This window comes from Cynocephalus volans, chromosome 2, assembly GCF_027409185.1.
Source record: "Cynocephalus volans isolate mCynVol1 chromosome 2, mCynVol1.pri, whole genome shotgun sequence".
NCBI classification, from domain to species: Eukaryota; Metazoa; Chordata; class Mammalia; order Dermoptera; family Cynocephalidae; genus Cynocephalus; species Cynocephalus volans.
The window spans coordinates 65,800,741-65,817,398 of record NC_084461.1 but is presented as its reverse complement, the minus strand read 5'-3'; the positions used below and the strand labels follow the sequence as shown (position 1 = coordinate 65,817,398).

Genomic DNA, 16,658 nt, shown 5'->3' with positions numbered 1-16,658 from the left:
CAACTTGATTTTTTTCCCCCCTTCATTCTTGAAAGATGTATTTGCTGGATATAAGATTCTGTATTGATAGTTCTCTCTTCAGCACTTAAATATGTTGGTCTGCCACTTCCTTTTGGCCTCTGTGGTTTTTGTTGAGAAATCTGCTGTTGTGAATTTTCTCCTTTGGGTATAGTGTCATTTCCCTTGTGTTACTTTCAAGATTTTTTCTTTGTCTTAGTTTTCAGTAGTTCGACTATGATATGTGTTGTTGCAGATTTCTGTGGGCTTTCTTTTTCGTGTTTAGGGTTTGCTCAGCTTCCTCAATCTGTAGTTTTATGTCTTTTGCCTAATTTAGGAAGTTTGCAGCCATTATTTCTTTTAGAACTCTTTCAGCCCTGCCATCTTTCTCCTCTTCTTCCGTGATTCAGATGATAGGAATATTAGGTCTTTTGTTATAGTTCTACAGGTCCCTGAGGCTCTTTTTTTTTTTTAATTTTTATTTTTTTGTTTCTAGTCTGTTTTTTCTTTGTTATTCAGATTGGGTAATTTCCGTTCTGTATTCCAGTTTACTGATTGTTCCTTGGTCCCTTCCATTCTACTTTTGATACCATTAATTACATTTTTAGTTTTGATTCTTGTATTTTTCAGTTTTAACATATCTATTTGGTCTTTATTTATATGTTCTATTTTTTTGTTTAGACTCTAATTCTTTGCTAAGACCTTTTATTTTTAAAAATTTTTACAAGGATATTTCTAATTGTTCATTGAAGCATTTTTGTGATGGCTGCTTTATAGTCCTTATCAGATAACTTTAATATCCCTATTATCTTGGTGTTGGCATCTACGAGTTATCATTTTCCATCCAGTTTAAGATTCTCCTGTCTCTTGGAATGATGAGTTATTTATTTATTTATTTTTAAAAATTAAAACCTGGACATTTTTTATGCTATGAAACTGATCTTCTTTAAACCTTCTTCTTTAGCTGGCTTTTTTTTTTTGACACCACTCCAGCAGAGAAAGGTGGGGGGTAGGGAGGGGTGCTATCTCATTATTTCCAGGTCATGGTAAAGTCCAGATTTCCCACTCAGCCTCAGTTGACACCTCAGGGGGATGTGCTTGTTGTTACCACAGGTGAGTGCGGGATTTCTGGTTCCCCCCAGTCCTTCTCTGATAGCGCTCTGGCTGGGAGAAATAGAAGTGCCTCATTACCGGTACACATGGGTCCTCCCCTCCAATGACACCACAGTGGAGGTGGTGGTAGCTGTGTTAGTACTAGTTGTGGTGCAGCAAGTTCTGCCTGTCCACTGGGCAGCCCCTAATACCATCACAGTGGGGAGGGATAAGGTCACCTTGTTACTTACTCATGGGTGGGTTTGGAAGTCCAAGCTCCCTGCATGGTCTCCACTGACACTGTGAGGATGCTTTGTTACCTTCTGATGGGGATGAAAATCTCGATTCCATCTCAGCCTTTTCTGATACTACCCCGGTGGGGTGGTTGGGGCATCTCATTACAGCCTAGTGAGGATGGAAGTCTTGGATCCCCATCTCAGCCTTTACTGGAGGGTATTGGGGCTGGGGCCATAGATTTTTCTCTGGTTTGGCTGCACTAGAGTAGTTATTTCTAAAAGTTTTGTCTTGCTAGGCTGCTCCTTTCTTGGTCTGTTGTCTAGAGAGAGCAGGTTTTTGGGGGGTATGTTTTATCTGGGTTTGTTGCCAGCTTCTCCAGCACCCAGTCATGGACATGTGATAAAAAAGAGAACCTTTAGAACTCACCTTTGTGTCACTCTTTGGGTCCTGAGGTTCTATACAGTCTTCCCTTTTTGTCTTTCAGAGTCTTCTTAGGTTTATTTTATATATAGCGTCCTGTATGTCTAATTGTACTTAGTAAGAGGAATAGGGAAAAGTATATCCACTCCATCTTCTCAGAAGCAGAAAGATATTCTTCAGATATATTTCAGATAACAGAAATTACCTCCAAACAGTAGCTGAATTAGATGTACATGGATATTGTGTTGGTATGCTTTTTGTTTGTTTATTTGGGGGACTAAATGCCTATGGGTATATTTTATTGGCAGAGATAATAAAAAATTCAAAACAAAAACCTAGAACCAGTTGCTGTGGATGTACATAAATCTCAAACTGAAACTTTTTCTTGATAACTCAGAGACCTCCTCAACCACTAGTTTTTACCTATCAAGCTTTATTATGATTTCTTTTATGTTACAATGCAAACAATGTTCTTCTTTCTTCTGACCCTTTGATCTAGTTACAGAGTGACTGACAACTTATAGAAATAGTTTTCATTTTTTAAGTTTTCTCATGTTATAGGCATTGTTGGAATCTAATGATCAAGTCAAGTGTTCCCTTTGAGCAACCATGGGTATTTCTATGGGGATTTAATGTTCAAAGATTTACTATGTAATGTAATAGAAGCATTATCTATATCATAATTATGATGTTATAAAATATGAGAAAAATCAAGGACTTTTCTTCTGTGTAAATTAAATAATAATTTTATTTTTACTTTCTTTTTCTTTTTATATTTTTTGGCAGCTGGTGGTACAGGGATCAAACCCTGGACCTTGGTGTTGTTAACACCATGCTCTAACCAACTCAGCTAACTGGCCAGGCCTGTATAATATTTTAAAATTGCCCCAACAATAATACTCTACAGTAAAATGTTATTATAGACGTTTAAAAAAAAGTTTTCTATGACTATATGATATTTGAGCTGTTTAAGTGCTGAACTAATCTTGGGATTCTGTTTCTTTCCTTGCAGGATGATGGTCTAGAAGACAATGAAAAGAATTTCTATGAATCTGATGATGAACAGAAGGAAAAGACTGACAAAAAGAAGAAGCCATATACTATGGATCCAGACCATAGACTCTTAATTAGAAACACAAAGCCTTTGCTTCAGAGCAGGAATGCAGCGGTAAGTTAAAACCCTTGTAAGAAATAATTCACAGATTTTTAAAAAAATAGTAATTAAAAGTATATAAGTTTAGTAAACAAGTCTGAGTGTGATAATGGAGAATTTGTTTACATACTAAACACATGTAAGGGATAGTTGGATATACAGTGTGGAATATAACCAATAGATTTAGAGACCTAATTTCTGGGAAGTAATGCCTAAATATATTTCAATCTTCAATGTTTCCAGGTATGCAAAATTAAGTTTGGATAAGAGCACCTGCTTGGGTAGTTGTTGGCCTAATGAACTTCATTTACTTTTTTGTGATTTTATTTATTGGATTTTTTTAAGGTATGAGCTCAAGTTGTTTCTCGATTGGATATGTTGGCCCTTTTACAAGGACTACATATATTAGTTACTCTGTCATGGTTGAGGGTACTTGATCTGGTGCTAGACCATAATGTTTGTATCTACCTGATAGAATTTTCAAGAGCCTAAGCTGTAATAAAAGTAATACCTCACACATACTAAACTTAAATTGGTAGTGATAGTAATCTAAATAAAAATCATCTTTGTGGGCTGGCCCCGTGGCTCACTTGGGAGAGTGTGGTGCTGGTAGTGCCGACGCCACAGGTTCGGATCCTATATGGGGATGACCGGTGTGCTCACTCTCTGAGCGTGGTGCGGACCACACCGTGCCGAGGGTTGCGATCCCCTTACTGGTCACAAAAACAAAACAAAACAATAATCATTTTTGTGGGGTCTTAATTTTTTTTGGTTTGACTTCTTTTTATTTTAAATAACCCTTTATATTTTAGGAGTATGCATGTGCATGATAGAATAATAAAACTAAACTAAAAAAAATTTTTAAAACATCACATTCTCATTTCACAGAAATCAGTTGTAATATCTTAGTGCATTTTTTCCAGCTCTTTTTTGTCTGCATAAATATATATATTCACGTGTAAATATACATATGTATTTTTTTAACCAAGATAAAAATTACACCGTACATGGTATTTTTTAACCTTTTTTTCTAGTCAGTCATCTCCACCTTTCTATTTTAATAAAATTTTACCATTTAATACCAATTGATCTTAAATTATCCTTTTTAGGTAGTTTATCCAAACCATTATCTAATGCATTGCATCTGGTTGTTTTATCTTTTAAAGGCTCTCAAGTCTTGCAGAATGTCCTTCTAGGTTTGTTTGGTTACTTCTTTTATAGTGTCGTTTAATATATTTTTTTATACCCTGTGTTTTTTGTTAACTGGAGGTTATATCTAAGTGCTTGATGGATTCAAATTAAACATTTTCTTAAATTTTTTTTAATTAAGAAAGTATTCTTAATGAATTGTTCTCTTAATTAGTAAAAACTTTAAATGTGAGGAACTTCACTTGAATTAAAGTTTTCTGATTCTTGAGAATTTAGAGCTTAGAACTTTGTGTATCTTAGTAATTAGCAAACATTTTTATCTTCCACCTAGTCATTTAGTTTCCAAATCATTATTTAGTAACCATGCCCAGTCATAACAAAAATATTATTTCACCGATGTTTTAAAATATGCTTATATTGTAGTGTGCCCTAGATTTTAAACATGCTGGTTAGGTAGCTGTAATTTGCCATCTAAAAATTTTACTTTGTGATTGACTCACTATTAATTTAACTTTGTCTTGGAAATTGATTTTATAAATTACATACTTACTGTTCAAAAATGTTCTCAAATGGTGAAACAAATAGAGATAGTTTACTTTTTGTTCCATTATATTTTCGTACCATTTTTTGGTGCTGCTAAATACAAGTAAAGACTCAGTCATTGCTGTGCAGATTGAGTTGGAAATAGATACTGGAAGCAGAATGTTAGAAGGCTATTCTAACAGTCTAAATATGTTGATAATGCCATTAAGGTTAAGAATAGAAAAGTTTATGTAGGATATACTTTATTATGTACATGCAAAATGTAACTGTAGAAGGCCTATGAGGTTATATATTTTCAGTCTTTTTGGATTTTGGAGTTTTGGGAGTTTCCGTCATGGCTTTTACAAATTAGCCTATGCATTTTAAATTCTGGATATTGAAGAAACTTTAAACTGTTGGATTTGTAAATATTGAGGAAAAAGAAGATGAATTAGTCCTTTTGGATTTTGGATTGCCCTAATATATTAAAACAGATGATATACCAAGTAGAAGCTAGAATCTTAAAAACATTGACATTTAGTTGGCCCTTTGTATCCGTGGAGGGGTCCTGGAACCTTTGTACACCGAGGAACCACAGTATATATAGAAAGTACAGTTTATGTTTTGGACAGTAGGATTGTACTTATTATTTGTAATGGAAAAGGATTTAATTTATTATCTGTAGAATATGTTAAAATTGTTTCAGCTTTTTTTCTATCATATACTAATAATTAGCCTATATGTTTTAATATATTTAAAAGTGACATTCACTTTGTAGATTATGTCGGTCATTGAGATTCTCTTATTTTCTCAGATTTCTAATTCAGGAGAGTTTATTCTGTAATTAAAGTGTATTTGTAGATCACAAGTGAAGAAATGAAATATTCTTATGTTCTTGCAATTCTCAATTTATGTTTGAAAGCTATAAATCAGTTTTGTAAAAAAGTACAACGTAGGCCAAACAGTAAATTTAGGACCCTGTAAACTGTATTTTTAAAAAATGTTTTTTAATTTCAGAAGAAACTCTTCTTACTTCAAGCGTCCTCATGTTTTGTAATCTTTTTAGGCCCACATAAAATTCCTGCTGTCTGTTGGTTAGAACTATATTGACCAAGCAGAAATAAAGTAGTATTAATATATCTTCGGAGTCAAAGACAAGATTGTGTAACTTCTGTAGCTATGTCTCTGCAATTGTTACATGTTAAACTGGAGTGAATGGGAAGTCTGTACTTTTGATTTCTGAATCTAAGTGTAGAGGCAAGTAGGGGAAACACAGTACTCATATTCTGAGACAAAGAAATTCTAATCATGCTTAAAATGGCTTCAAACCAAGGACTATTTTTTAAGGTTCTTGGTTTTGAAAAAACAAAATGATTTCAAATGCTGCTGCTTTAGATATGTTGTTTTAATGAAGTTCCTTTCATTAGAACTTAAATGTACTGATTTTTCTTTATTTCAGCCTACTTGTCACTGTTATCCTGAAGTGTCTAGCTTCATTTAGAAAGGCATGCTTACAATTCTTAAAAAATTCCCACTCTCAGAGCAGCAGCAGCAGTACTAGGAGGAACATGGAGTTTGGAGTGTCATGTTGAACTTTGCCACGTACTGGCTGTTAAACCTTGAGCAGTTCATTTAACATCTATGCTGTACAAATTATTACAAACTGGGTGGATTAAAACAACAGAAATTTATTCTGTCACATTTCAGGAAGCCAGAAGTCCGAAATCAAGGTGTAAACAAAGTTGGTTCGTGCTAGAGGCTCTGAGGGAGAAACTGCCCCTTTCCTAGCTTCTGTTGGTTGCCAACAGTCCTTGGCATTTCTTGGCTTGCAGAGGCATCACTCCAATCTCTGCCTCCACGTTAACAATGCCTTCTCTGTGTCTCTTTGTGTCCTTTTCTGTGTCCTATAGGACACTCATTGGTTTTCGGGTCCATTCTTATCCAGAATGATCACATCTTGGTCATTACGTTAATAACTATGCAAAGACCTTACTTCCAAATAAGATCACATTCTGAGGATAGATACAAATTTTTGGAGGGACTCCATCTCACTACAATGAATTATATATTTCATTTTACTTCACGGAAATTTTGTAGGAGTTTAAAGGAAATAACGTGTAAGAATGTATTTTGAAACTGTAGAGTGCTCCAGTGTTTATAGTTCCTATTACTTTCATACTTTATCCTTAGGTGGTTATGGCAGTTGCTCAGCTGTATTGGCACATATCACCAAAATCTGAAGCTGGCATTATTTCTAAATCACTAGTGCGTTTACTTCGTAGCAATAGGTAGGTCATGATTTTATGTATGTTTTTTCTTTTGTATTCTTTGAAAAGTAATGTTTGAACAAATATAACCTGTCTTTCAGGCATTTAATATGTAGTTCTGACTGTATTTTATCAATAAAACTTCATACTAGACAGGATCATCATAAAAGCCTTTATAAAATTTATCTCAATTGTAATGATAAATATTGGAATTTTTAAAAATCTCAAGCCCAAAGATATTGAAAATATTTTGTGGCATATAGCATATGCTGTCACATATTAGGTAGCTTAATATTAGTGCTTGATATGTCTAGGTATGACAGTAATGATGTTTAGGAGATTTAGCAAATATGGAATCGCAGAAAAACTATACTGAAGTACTATCAGATTGACTTTTTCAATGTATTGTACTGTATATGGTTTTATGTAGAGCAGTTATGTAGGTTATGACAGAATTACTGCTTCCTGTAAAATTGGAATATTTAATTACTGAGTTTGCTCTATGTTAAAAAGAGAGCTATATTTTTAATAGCTACTCATTTTAAAGAATTGCACACTCTTTTAGTTTTCTGTAGATGGAGCGAGCATGCCACCTTCTTCTTTAATTTTATTTCCTTATAATTCAGCATTTCAGGTCAACAATTCAAACCACTTTTATTGAGTTCCCATGGCCTATAATTTCAAGTTGAAGATCAGATTTTTGTTGTTTGTTTTGTGTTTGAGAATACTTTTGTTTCAGCTATTTAGACTGCCCTGGATATTTTGTAATAATTAGTTGTTTTAAGTTAAAAATTTTTTTTCATTGAGTGTTCTCTTCCACTAACTGGGTTGGGAAAAAAAGATGTCTATTTATTTTTATCTTTTTAACTAGAACTTAGTCCACAACCTTAGCCCTTGACTAGCTTTTACCATTTTTTAGTAACAAATAAGATGGTATTTCCTTTGTGTTCCTGTTCCTCCCTGTATTTATACCTAACTGTTCTTTTCTCTTTTATCAGTTCAACTTTTTTTTTTTTTTTCTATCGCTAGTTCAAAGAATATCAGAAAGATCTGGAATGGGTCTTTCACGTAAGACCTTATACTAGATTCAGTTCATTTGTTAGATATTTGGACATAAAAATACCATGACTGCTTTTTTTAACTTGGCCTTCATTCTGTGCAGAACTGAGTGACAAAATGGGCCTTCCAGTTAGAGTTTGTATTAAAACTATGGTCATGTTTACACCATTAACCCTAGGAATACTTTCCTTGAATGTATTCAAAGCAGTTACAGATTGGCTTTTCATTTTAGAAGCACAGTATTATAAAATTGGTTTTAACTCTTCCTCTTAGTAAATCACATCCAATTTATTAGTGCTTTATAAAAAAATGCATTTAAAAAGAAGGCATAAATATCTAAGATTTACTAAAAACTTTTCAATATTACATTTAAGAATTCTGCTCACTGTGAAACTTATTGCTGATTCTTTTTCATTATTGTACTATTTACTTAAAGATGTTTTATTGGAAAATAAACTCTGAAAATTCTCTTAATTTTTAGGGAAGTGCAGTATATCGTCCTACAAAATATAGCAACTATGTCAATTCAGAGAAAGGTATGTGCATTGTAAACACAGAATTTAAGAGGCACATGAACATATTAGTATCATAAATGCAATTATATATTTATTTTTTGTTTCTAGGGCCTGTTTGAACCTTATCTGAAGAGTTTTTACGTTAGATCAACTGATCCAACTATGATCAAGACACTGAAGGTATATATGCTTTCATTTTTCAGATATTCTAACACATGTTTACTTTGAAGAGATATTGCTAGAGCTTCTGGCATCTGAGAAATGGAGTCCTGCTCTTCAAGAAACAGATACATTTAAGGATTTTTCTTTATACTTTCCAATCTATGTTATTATATATTAGTGACTTCTGATAATATGAAGTTAAGATGCTACCTACACCTTGAATAACTCCCAGAATACTGAGGGAGACAGGGATATAAATAGATAATTTTAGTACTGTGTTTTTAAAGTGATATAGAGATTTAAATTGAGTGCTGTGAAAAACAGAAAGGTGGGGCTAAGTCTCTGGGAGATTTGGAAAAGGTGATGTTTGGGTGGATCTTAAAAGAATGACATTTTTGTGAATTTTTTTTGTTGTTGGTTGGTAGGTTGATTGGGAGGTTGAAGGGTTGGGAGTAGGCAAAAAGCACAGTTTATGCTAACACAAGGGAGTAAGAAGAGTGTTATTTTCAAGGAAATAACTATGCTATACAGTGCAGTTAGGAATATGAAGTTATAATGGTTAAAAACAGTGTGATATTTAGACAGAGAAGTAAGCGGGCTAGAATAGAAAGCCTAGAAAACACCCACAGCATGTGAATATTTACTGTGTAATAGAAGAGACATTACAAACCAATGGGGAAAGGATGGACTGTTAGTAAATATTGGAATGACATGTTATTCAGATGGAAACCAAATTTAGTCATAAAAAAACTAAGACACACCCAAATTGAAGGATATTTTACAGAAAATTGGATTGTAGTCATCAGTAGTGTCAAGGCTATGAAAGTCAAAAGCAAGACTGATAAACTGTTTCAGACCGAAGGAGACAACTAAGTACAATATGTGATATTGAACTGGACCCTTTATTCTACATTACTGAGACAATTAGTGAAACTTAAATGAGCAATGATTGAGTGGAAATAATGTATTCATGTTAATTTCCTGATTTTCTTGGTTGTATTGTGGTAGGTAGGACATGTCTTTGTTTATTGGAAATATACACGAGTAATTGGGGATGATGGCTGCAGACTGGCAACTGTAGTCTCAAATGTTTCAGAGATAAAACATTTCTTTCTTTGTACTATACATGTAACTTTTCTGTATGTTTGAGATTGTTTTAGAAAGGATGTTTTCAAAAAGTTAAAATATTCTCATCAAAATCAAACAAAAAGTCAAGCCATACGTAATCTGGGAGAAAATATTCTCCATACATAATATCTGAATAAATGGCTTTTACCCATAGTATATAAAGAACAACAACTACGATCTGTGCCTCTTAATTGGAGTGTTTGGGCCATATACTTTTAATGTAATTATTGATATGAATGTATATGTATATACATCTTGTGCTTTGTTTTCTATTTCTCTCATCTGTTCTCTGTTCCTTTTTACTTTTTCATGCCTTCCCTCGGCTTAATTAAAAATTTTTTTATAAGTAAAAACAAGTATTTTTAGCAAGCTTATTGGAGATGGACTTTTAATTGCACATTTCTTATATCTAGAAACCCAGAAGAGGGAGTTAAAATGTCTAAGAGTTTGGGACGATAGCATATAAGAGAACAAATCAACAAAGTTAATTGGTGTCTAAAAAACAGAGGTATTATATATGGAGGGCAAATAGTTTTTTATCTTTATTAATAAAAGGCAAAAGTAAAACTAGCCTAAATTGTTTGTGTTAATTAGATATAAATTGTAAAGTTGGGACAAATATCTGATGAAGATATAGCATTCTTCTTTACCCAATTATTTTTTAAGAATTATGTATCTAGTCTTACTATTTGTAGATGTAAGGAGACAGACTAAGTTTACCTGAAGGGTATAATGGCTCATCACATTTTGTGAAAGTGATTTTTAAAAAAATATAAATTAACTTTTAATTAATTGCCTGGCCTCTATTAAATTTATCTTTTTATTTTTGTGTTAAAATGTTTACTTTCTCTCTTTTTTTCTACTAAAGCTTGAAATTTTGACAAACTTGGCAAATGAAGCCAATATATCAACTCTTCTTCGAGAATTTCAGGTTTGTGTGCAATGCTAATTATAAAATAACTTATAAAACATATATTCAATCTTAAGTTAAATATGTATCATTCTCAATCTAGAAATATGTAATTGTGTGACTAAAACAGTGATTTGGGACAAAATTGACAACTAAGAAATATATAAATTTTTGAGAATAAACATTAAGTACAATTTATAATTTAAAGGAAATGGAATAATATTCCCTTTTATGTTTTCATAGAATTTGAGAGACTGGTTTATAACTTTGTCTTTGTTTGAAATTTTGTTTCTGTCAGGGATTTATCTCTTCATGCTGTCATTATCCATAGTCCTTGCTGTGCTCTGCACTCATGAAAATGGCTTAACTTCTTACCTAGTTGTCCCTATTTGATTGACCTAACACTGTTTTAGACTCTGCCCCCTTAGCCTCATGTTTAGCTCAAAAAATTTGGTATGTAATTAACTCCACCATGATTTTTTGTCAATTGTTGTTTTTATTTTGATTTATTTTGATGTATTTTAAAAACATATATTCTCATGGATAAGATGCTTCCCAGCTGCATTTCCCGGAAAATGTTATTTAAAAACTACTTCATGAACATTATGCCCTTTATGATGGAAGAATCAGCTCTGAAGCCTTAGCAGTGGAATACAGAAGTAGAAAACCTCCTATCAGTATTATGAGTTTTATATCCCATCAGCAGTTTTCATAACAAAAGTATACCACGTGCTACACACTAATCATGCAGTTTTTCTCAACCCCCAGCTTTTATAGACTTAATATATTTTGTTGATGTAATCCTCTTATAAGTCAATATTATTTTTTTTTTAGCTATATATAGACACTACATTTCTTTTTAGCTATGTGGTTTTATACTTTTTTCGGCAGTGGAATGTTAGGGCATACCCATGATTTATATTTTCATAACTGAATCACTCTACTTTCATGCTAAGTATATTTCTAACTATACTTAGATTGTATAAGAAAAATTCCTTATAAAATTAAATGTCTCAGAGACCCACTTATATTTATATGCCAGAAAATGTAATGTCTCAAGTTTTTATCCAGTAATCTTATATCTATAGACGGTTGCTTGAATTTGATTTTCACTTCATTCTTATAATTTTGTTTATTTCTTTTTAAGTTTTGGTCTTTGTGTTTGCTCTTGTCGCTTTTCCTCTTGTCCTGTGTAATCTTTTTGGGTGTCCTTTAGCTGTTTACTTTCTGCTTATGTCAAGTCTACTGGGATTGTAGGAAAGGAATCTTAGGTAATCATACAGAATTGTTTAGTGGTACAGCAGCTGCATACTGGATCTGTTTCAGAATGTTGATGATCCAGTCATTTCATTTAATATGGGGATGTTTAGTAACATCCATTTTTTAGTTAAACTTTTAAATATATTCTCTCTTCTCATATTCATTTTTATCACTGTCTAAATTTGTACCGTATTTCTGTGTTTACTTGTTATGTACAGTTTGCTTTTAATAATTTTTTGAGTCAAATAGAGAATTTTTTAAGACTCCTAAATGTATTTTTTTTAATTGAGGAAATTAGGTAATCTATTTGGGAAAAGGTTTAAATATAATCAGTCTTGCCTTCATGGAACTAAGAGAGTTTAATTTATTTAATTTATTTTTTCAACTTTTAATCACCTTTTTGGTTCCATTTTGTATTTGTGTATTTTGTATACAAATGTGTATATTTTTTAGACATGCTTAGATTTTCTTCCCCATCTGTCGTTTAGATACTATTTAAGTACATACTTTATTTTGCGTTTTACATAACCACAGTGTTAATTCCACATTGTGTAGTTCTCATTTGAGGTTGGGATTCTTTTAAAAAATTTCAGTTGAAAATGAAATTTTACATCCCATTTATATATAATATAATATATAAAATATAAATATGCATATTGAAAGTACATTCATTTCTGTTAAACAATGAAAGTTTAGTTTTTATATTAGGAAAGTTTTAACCAAAGTGAAATTCTCTGGGGCTATTGTAAATTTTGTAACGATCTTTTAAGTTCCAGTTGTTAAATCAATGATTTATATCTTTAGTTTTGAGTTTGTATAAATATATCATTTATAGTATATTTTAAAAGCCTGCTTTGTTTCAAAAATATGGTATTTTATTTTGTTGTAAACTGAGTATTAGTAGTCTTTATTGAAGTGTTGCTCACTGTTGCTATTGTAATTTTATAACCATTCTGATTCCATTTTCAAAGTAAAATGTTTATAAATAGTATATTGGTCCTTTTGTTCCTTTTCTCCCAATTTTTATATTTAGTTTTTGAAAAAGTGACCCTTTTTTCATAGATTCACAGATGTTCCTGGTTAAATGAACTGAAACCTCCAAAGAGAGAGTTCTCATCATCTCTTTCAAGCCTGCACTTAAACTAATTGCTGTCTTTGGGTGACTGCACCCCTCTATTTGTTTTGGAGTCTCAAGCCACTGTGGCCACAGGTGAATGAGCCTGGCTTGAAAATGTATAGGCACATTCTTTAAGTAAAAAAGCAAAATTAAATTAATTAAAGACATTAGTTGGGCCTTCTGTTGTGCTTATGAGAAGCTTATATATATATTCTGGAATTCTTATATATTGACAAAGCTTAATATAATAGGGTTTTTGGCTCACTTGATAGTATCAATGGATAAACTAATTGAAGTAATGTTTTTTAGACCTATGTTAAAAGCCAAGATAAACAATTTGCAGCAGCCACTATTCAGACTATAGGCAGATGTGCAACCAACATCTCAGAAGTCACTGACACATGCCTCAATGGCCTAGTCTGTTTGCTGTCCAACAGGGATGGTAAGTTCACACTTTTATTTTATTTTCAAGTAATTTATAATTTGAATATTCCTGGCATAATCTACATGTTGTAACCTTTTTAAACTTTGCATTTTAGTGTTTCCTGTATGTCACTAGTATGGTCACAATAAGTAGCATTTTATCCTTGAAATGCACATAAATGCACAACATTCCGTTTTTTTCTTTTTTCTTTTTTTTAAGTGAATTAGATAATTAACCAGCAAACAGTATTTGTCTTTCCTCAACAGAACTAAGAAAGTTTAATTTGTTTATTTTACTTTTTCATAATTTAATCACCTTTGTTGTACCCCTGTCCACATAGATTTTATTTTATTGCTTTTTAATGGCATGTAAGTCATGCATAATATTGGTTCACCTGCAGAGGGTGCTAAGTGCAGGCAAATGACTTTATAACATGGTGAAGTAGCTAGATCAAAAAATATGTTAACTGTGTAACCCTCAATGTTTTTTCCCGGAAATTCAACTAGTAATTTTAGATTCAAGATTAACTAGATTTAAAAGCCATCAATTTGGAATAACTCATGTTTTTAAGCCAAACAATATCTAAATGTTCTGTAAAACTGGATAGGTAATATTCAGTAAAATATGTAGTCTAAATTTCATACTGTTCTGTGGAAAAATGTCGGTTATTTATATGGGCATGCTTTAGAATAAATGAAGCCTTTTAGAGGAAGAAAGTAAAATGAGTTAACTTTTGCTTTTAAAATAATCTATTAAGAGGACTTTTATTATGATTGTGTATTTCATTAAAATGATATTCTTTTTAGGGAAAGTATAATTTTCTGTAAAAATCATTGAAATTATTTGTGGAATTTTAAATCATTATGTCATGTCTAGATACAGGCATATATGACATAGCAGCCATGAGGTGAAACATAAAGTTGATTGTTATTTATATTTTATTTGAAAAATAACTTTTCACTGCAGTAATTCTATATCCCTAATTATCTTTTCCCACATGTAGATATCTTTAGAAAACTGTAACATCATTGTAAGTGCTTTTGACGAAAAAATTGAAATAAAATTTTTTGCTAAATAACACAGATTGTTGTTGTGAACATAAAATTATAAACTTGCTCCTGTAAACTCAAGATATTCTGATAGATAGAACATATTTCTACATGTAGTTTTTTGTTGTTGTTTTTTGCAACTGGCTGATAGGGGGATCTGAACCCTTGACCTTGGTGTTAACAATACCACACTCTAAGCAACCGGACTAACAGGCCAGCCATACATATAGCATTAAAACTTCAAATAAGTGTCAATAAAAATTGTCAAGGAGATAGATTAAAAAAAATTTTTTTTTTGTCTGTACAGGTTACTAGGGGAGATAGGATGATAAATGTCATCCATTTTATCTATTTCTACTTTTAACAATAATATCTTTTTTGTGTTTCTATGTTACAGTTTAAAATGTGACTTTAAAAATGTTTTTTACTTTCCTATGTCTTCTATAATAACTTTCCGTTTGACCAATAAAATACATTGTTTGAGAAAATAATTCAAGAACATTAAAGATTATGATTCGAAGTTTACCAGGGTAATTGTTCTTTTAAAATTTAGTTTCATACAGCAAGCACCAGCAATTAGAACACCAATTAGTTCTTTCAAATACAAGTATATTCAAGTTTTCTCAATTTTAATTTTTGACTTTCTTCTCGTGTGAAATTTTCAAGCTATGGATTTTAAAGCAACCATTTTTGCTTCAGCTTTGTAACACATTAATTTCTCAAAAAATTTTTTATTGACTTTGATTTAAAAGATAAATATTCTACCTCTGTAGCACATTTAAGGGAAAAATAGATTGTTTTATAATTAGGTAGTGAGAGACTATTATGAGATTACTTCAGAAGGTTTGTGGGAAAATAGAATTAAAAGATTATGCAAATCTTTCCATGAACTTTTTGAAGACCTCTCATATATTCTATAATCACTCTCAAAAGGTAGGAGGATTTACTAATTTAAACTCTGATATTTTAATGTTTAGGCTTTTGTTTCTGGTAAATGAAAACTTTATAGCCATGGGATTTTTTGTCTGTTTTGGATATTACCAAACTTGAATTGTGTTTTCTAGGTTCTGGCTGCATAATCATCATTAGCCCATAATAGCTGATTAGTTTTCTCTGTCATATGTGCTACACTTTTTTCTGTAGTTTGGAAATTTGGCTCAATAAAAAGTAAAACAGATAAGGAGAATACTTATATTAAAGTTAGTAATATTAAAGAAAGTAATAGTGTTTTTAATTTTAAAATGGCCAATCCTGACAACAGAGCCCCTTCCACTTCCCGTTAAAAGATCTACATTTGGCCCTCCATATCCATGGGTTCCACACACATGGAGTCAGGGATCCATGCAGATTGAAAATATTACAAAAAAATTGCATCTGTACTGAATATATGACTTTTTTCTTATTATTCCCAAAATAATACAGCACAACAACTATTTACAGAGCATTTACATTGCATTAAGTATTATAAGTAATCTAGGGACAATTTAAAGTATATGGGAGAATTTCCTTAGGTTATATGCAAATACTATGCCATTTTACATCAGGGACTCAGGCATCTGAGGATTTTGGTATCCGTGGGAGATCCTGGAACCAATCCCCCACAGGTCCCGAGGGACTACTGTACTTTAGGAATAAATACTATGAATGAAGCCTCGGTTTTTTAAAATCCATAAGGTCTTTTGTGGCTTTTATGATTCTTTGATTTTATGGTGAAATGAATACCTCATCATCTCTTCAGATGATGTATCTTTAAGTCTCAGGACAGCATTCAGACTCCATTGTTTTTTAACATATTTTTAATGTATTCCTCTTGGACCTGTAGTTTTTTTTTTTTCTCCTTGGTTTTTTGTGTTATTGTTGTTGACTTTTCCCTTTATAGCATGGAGAGGGCCTTTTTAAACAGACTTGAAGCTTCTCCTAAAATAGTTCATTATCACTCTCTAAGGTTAATTTGATAAACAAATTTCTTACAGCCCTTTAGTAGAAGAAATCCCTGTTTCAGTTCAACTTAATTGCCTAAAGTAATTTATTTTAGGTAACATGTTAGCAAAATTTGCTTGTCTAAATAAACTTACTGCCATCTATTATAAACTAAAAGGAAGGCTTTTAAATTTTATTTTGTTATAATTTATTAAGCATTTACTGAGGACTTCAATCAGCTGAGGCATTTAATAAATGTTGAATTGATTAATAAAAT

The 16,658-nt window shown here is 31.9% G+C and overlaps 1 protein-coding gene across 4 annotated transcripts in view; it reads left to right on the top strand.

Moving 5' to 3' along the window:
* The window catches only part of AP3B1 (adaptor related protein complex 3 subunit beta 1), a 291,668-nt gene that overhangs the window by 127,101 nt on the left and 147,909 nt on the right, over positions 1-16,658 (top strand). For all 4 annotated transcript variants that reach the window (XR_010022600.1, XM_063085544.1, XM_063085543.1 and 1 more), the window contains exons 8-13: positions 2,759-2,914; positions 6,761-6,858; positions 8,378-8,432; positions 8,520-8,591; positions 10,570-10,632; positions 13,298-13,430. Coding sequence is in view for 3 of the 4 variants with exons in the window: in XM_063085544.1 (XP_062941614.1) it covers positions 2,759-2,914; positions 6,761-6,858; positions 8,378-8,432; positions 8,520-8,591; positions 10,570-10,632; positions 13,298-13,430 (577 nt within the window). In the remaining variant the exon portion in view is untranslated. The remainder of the gene's footprint in view (positions 1-2,758; positions 2,915-6,760; positions 6,859-8,377; positions 8,433-8,519; positions 8,592-10,569; positions 10,633-13,297; positions 13,431-16,658) is intronic.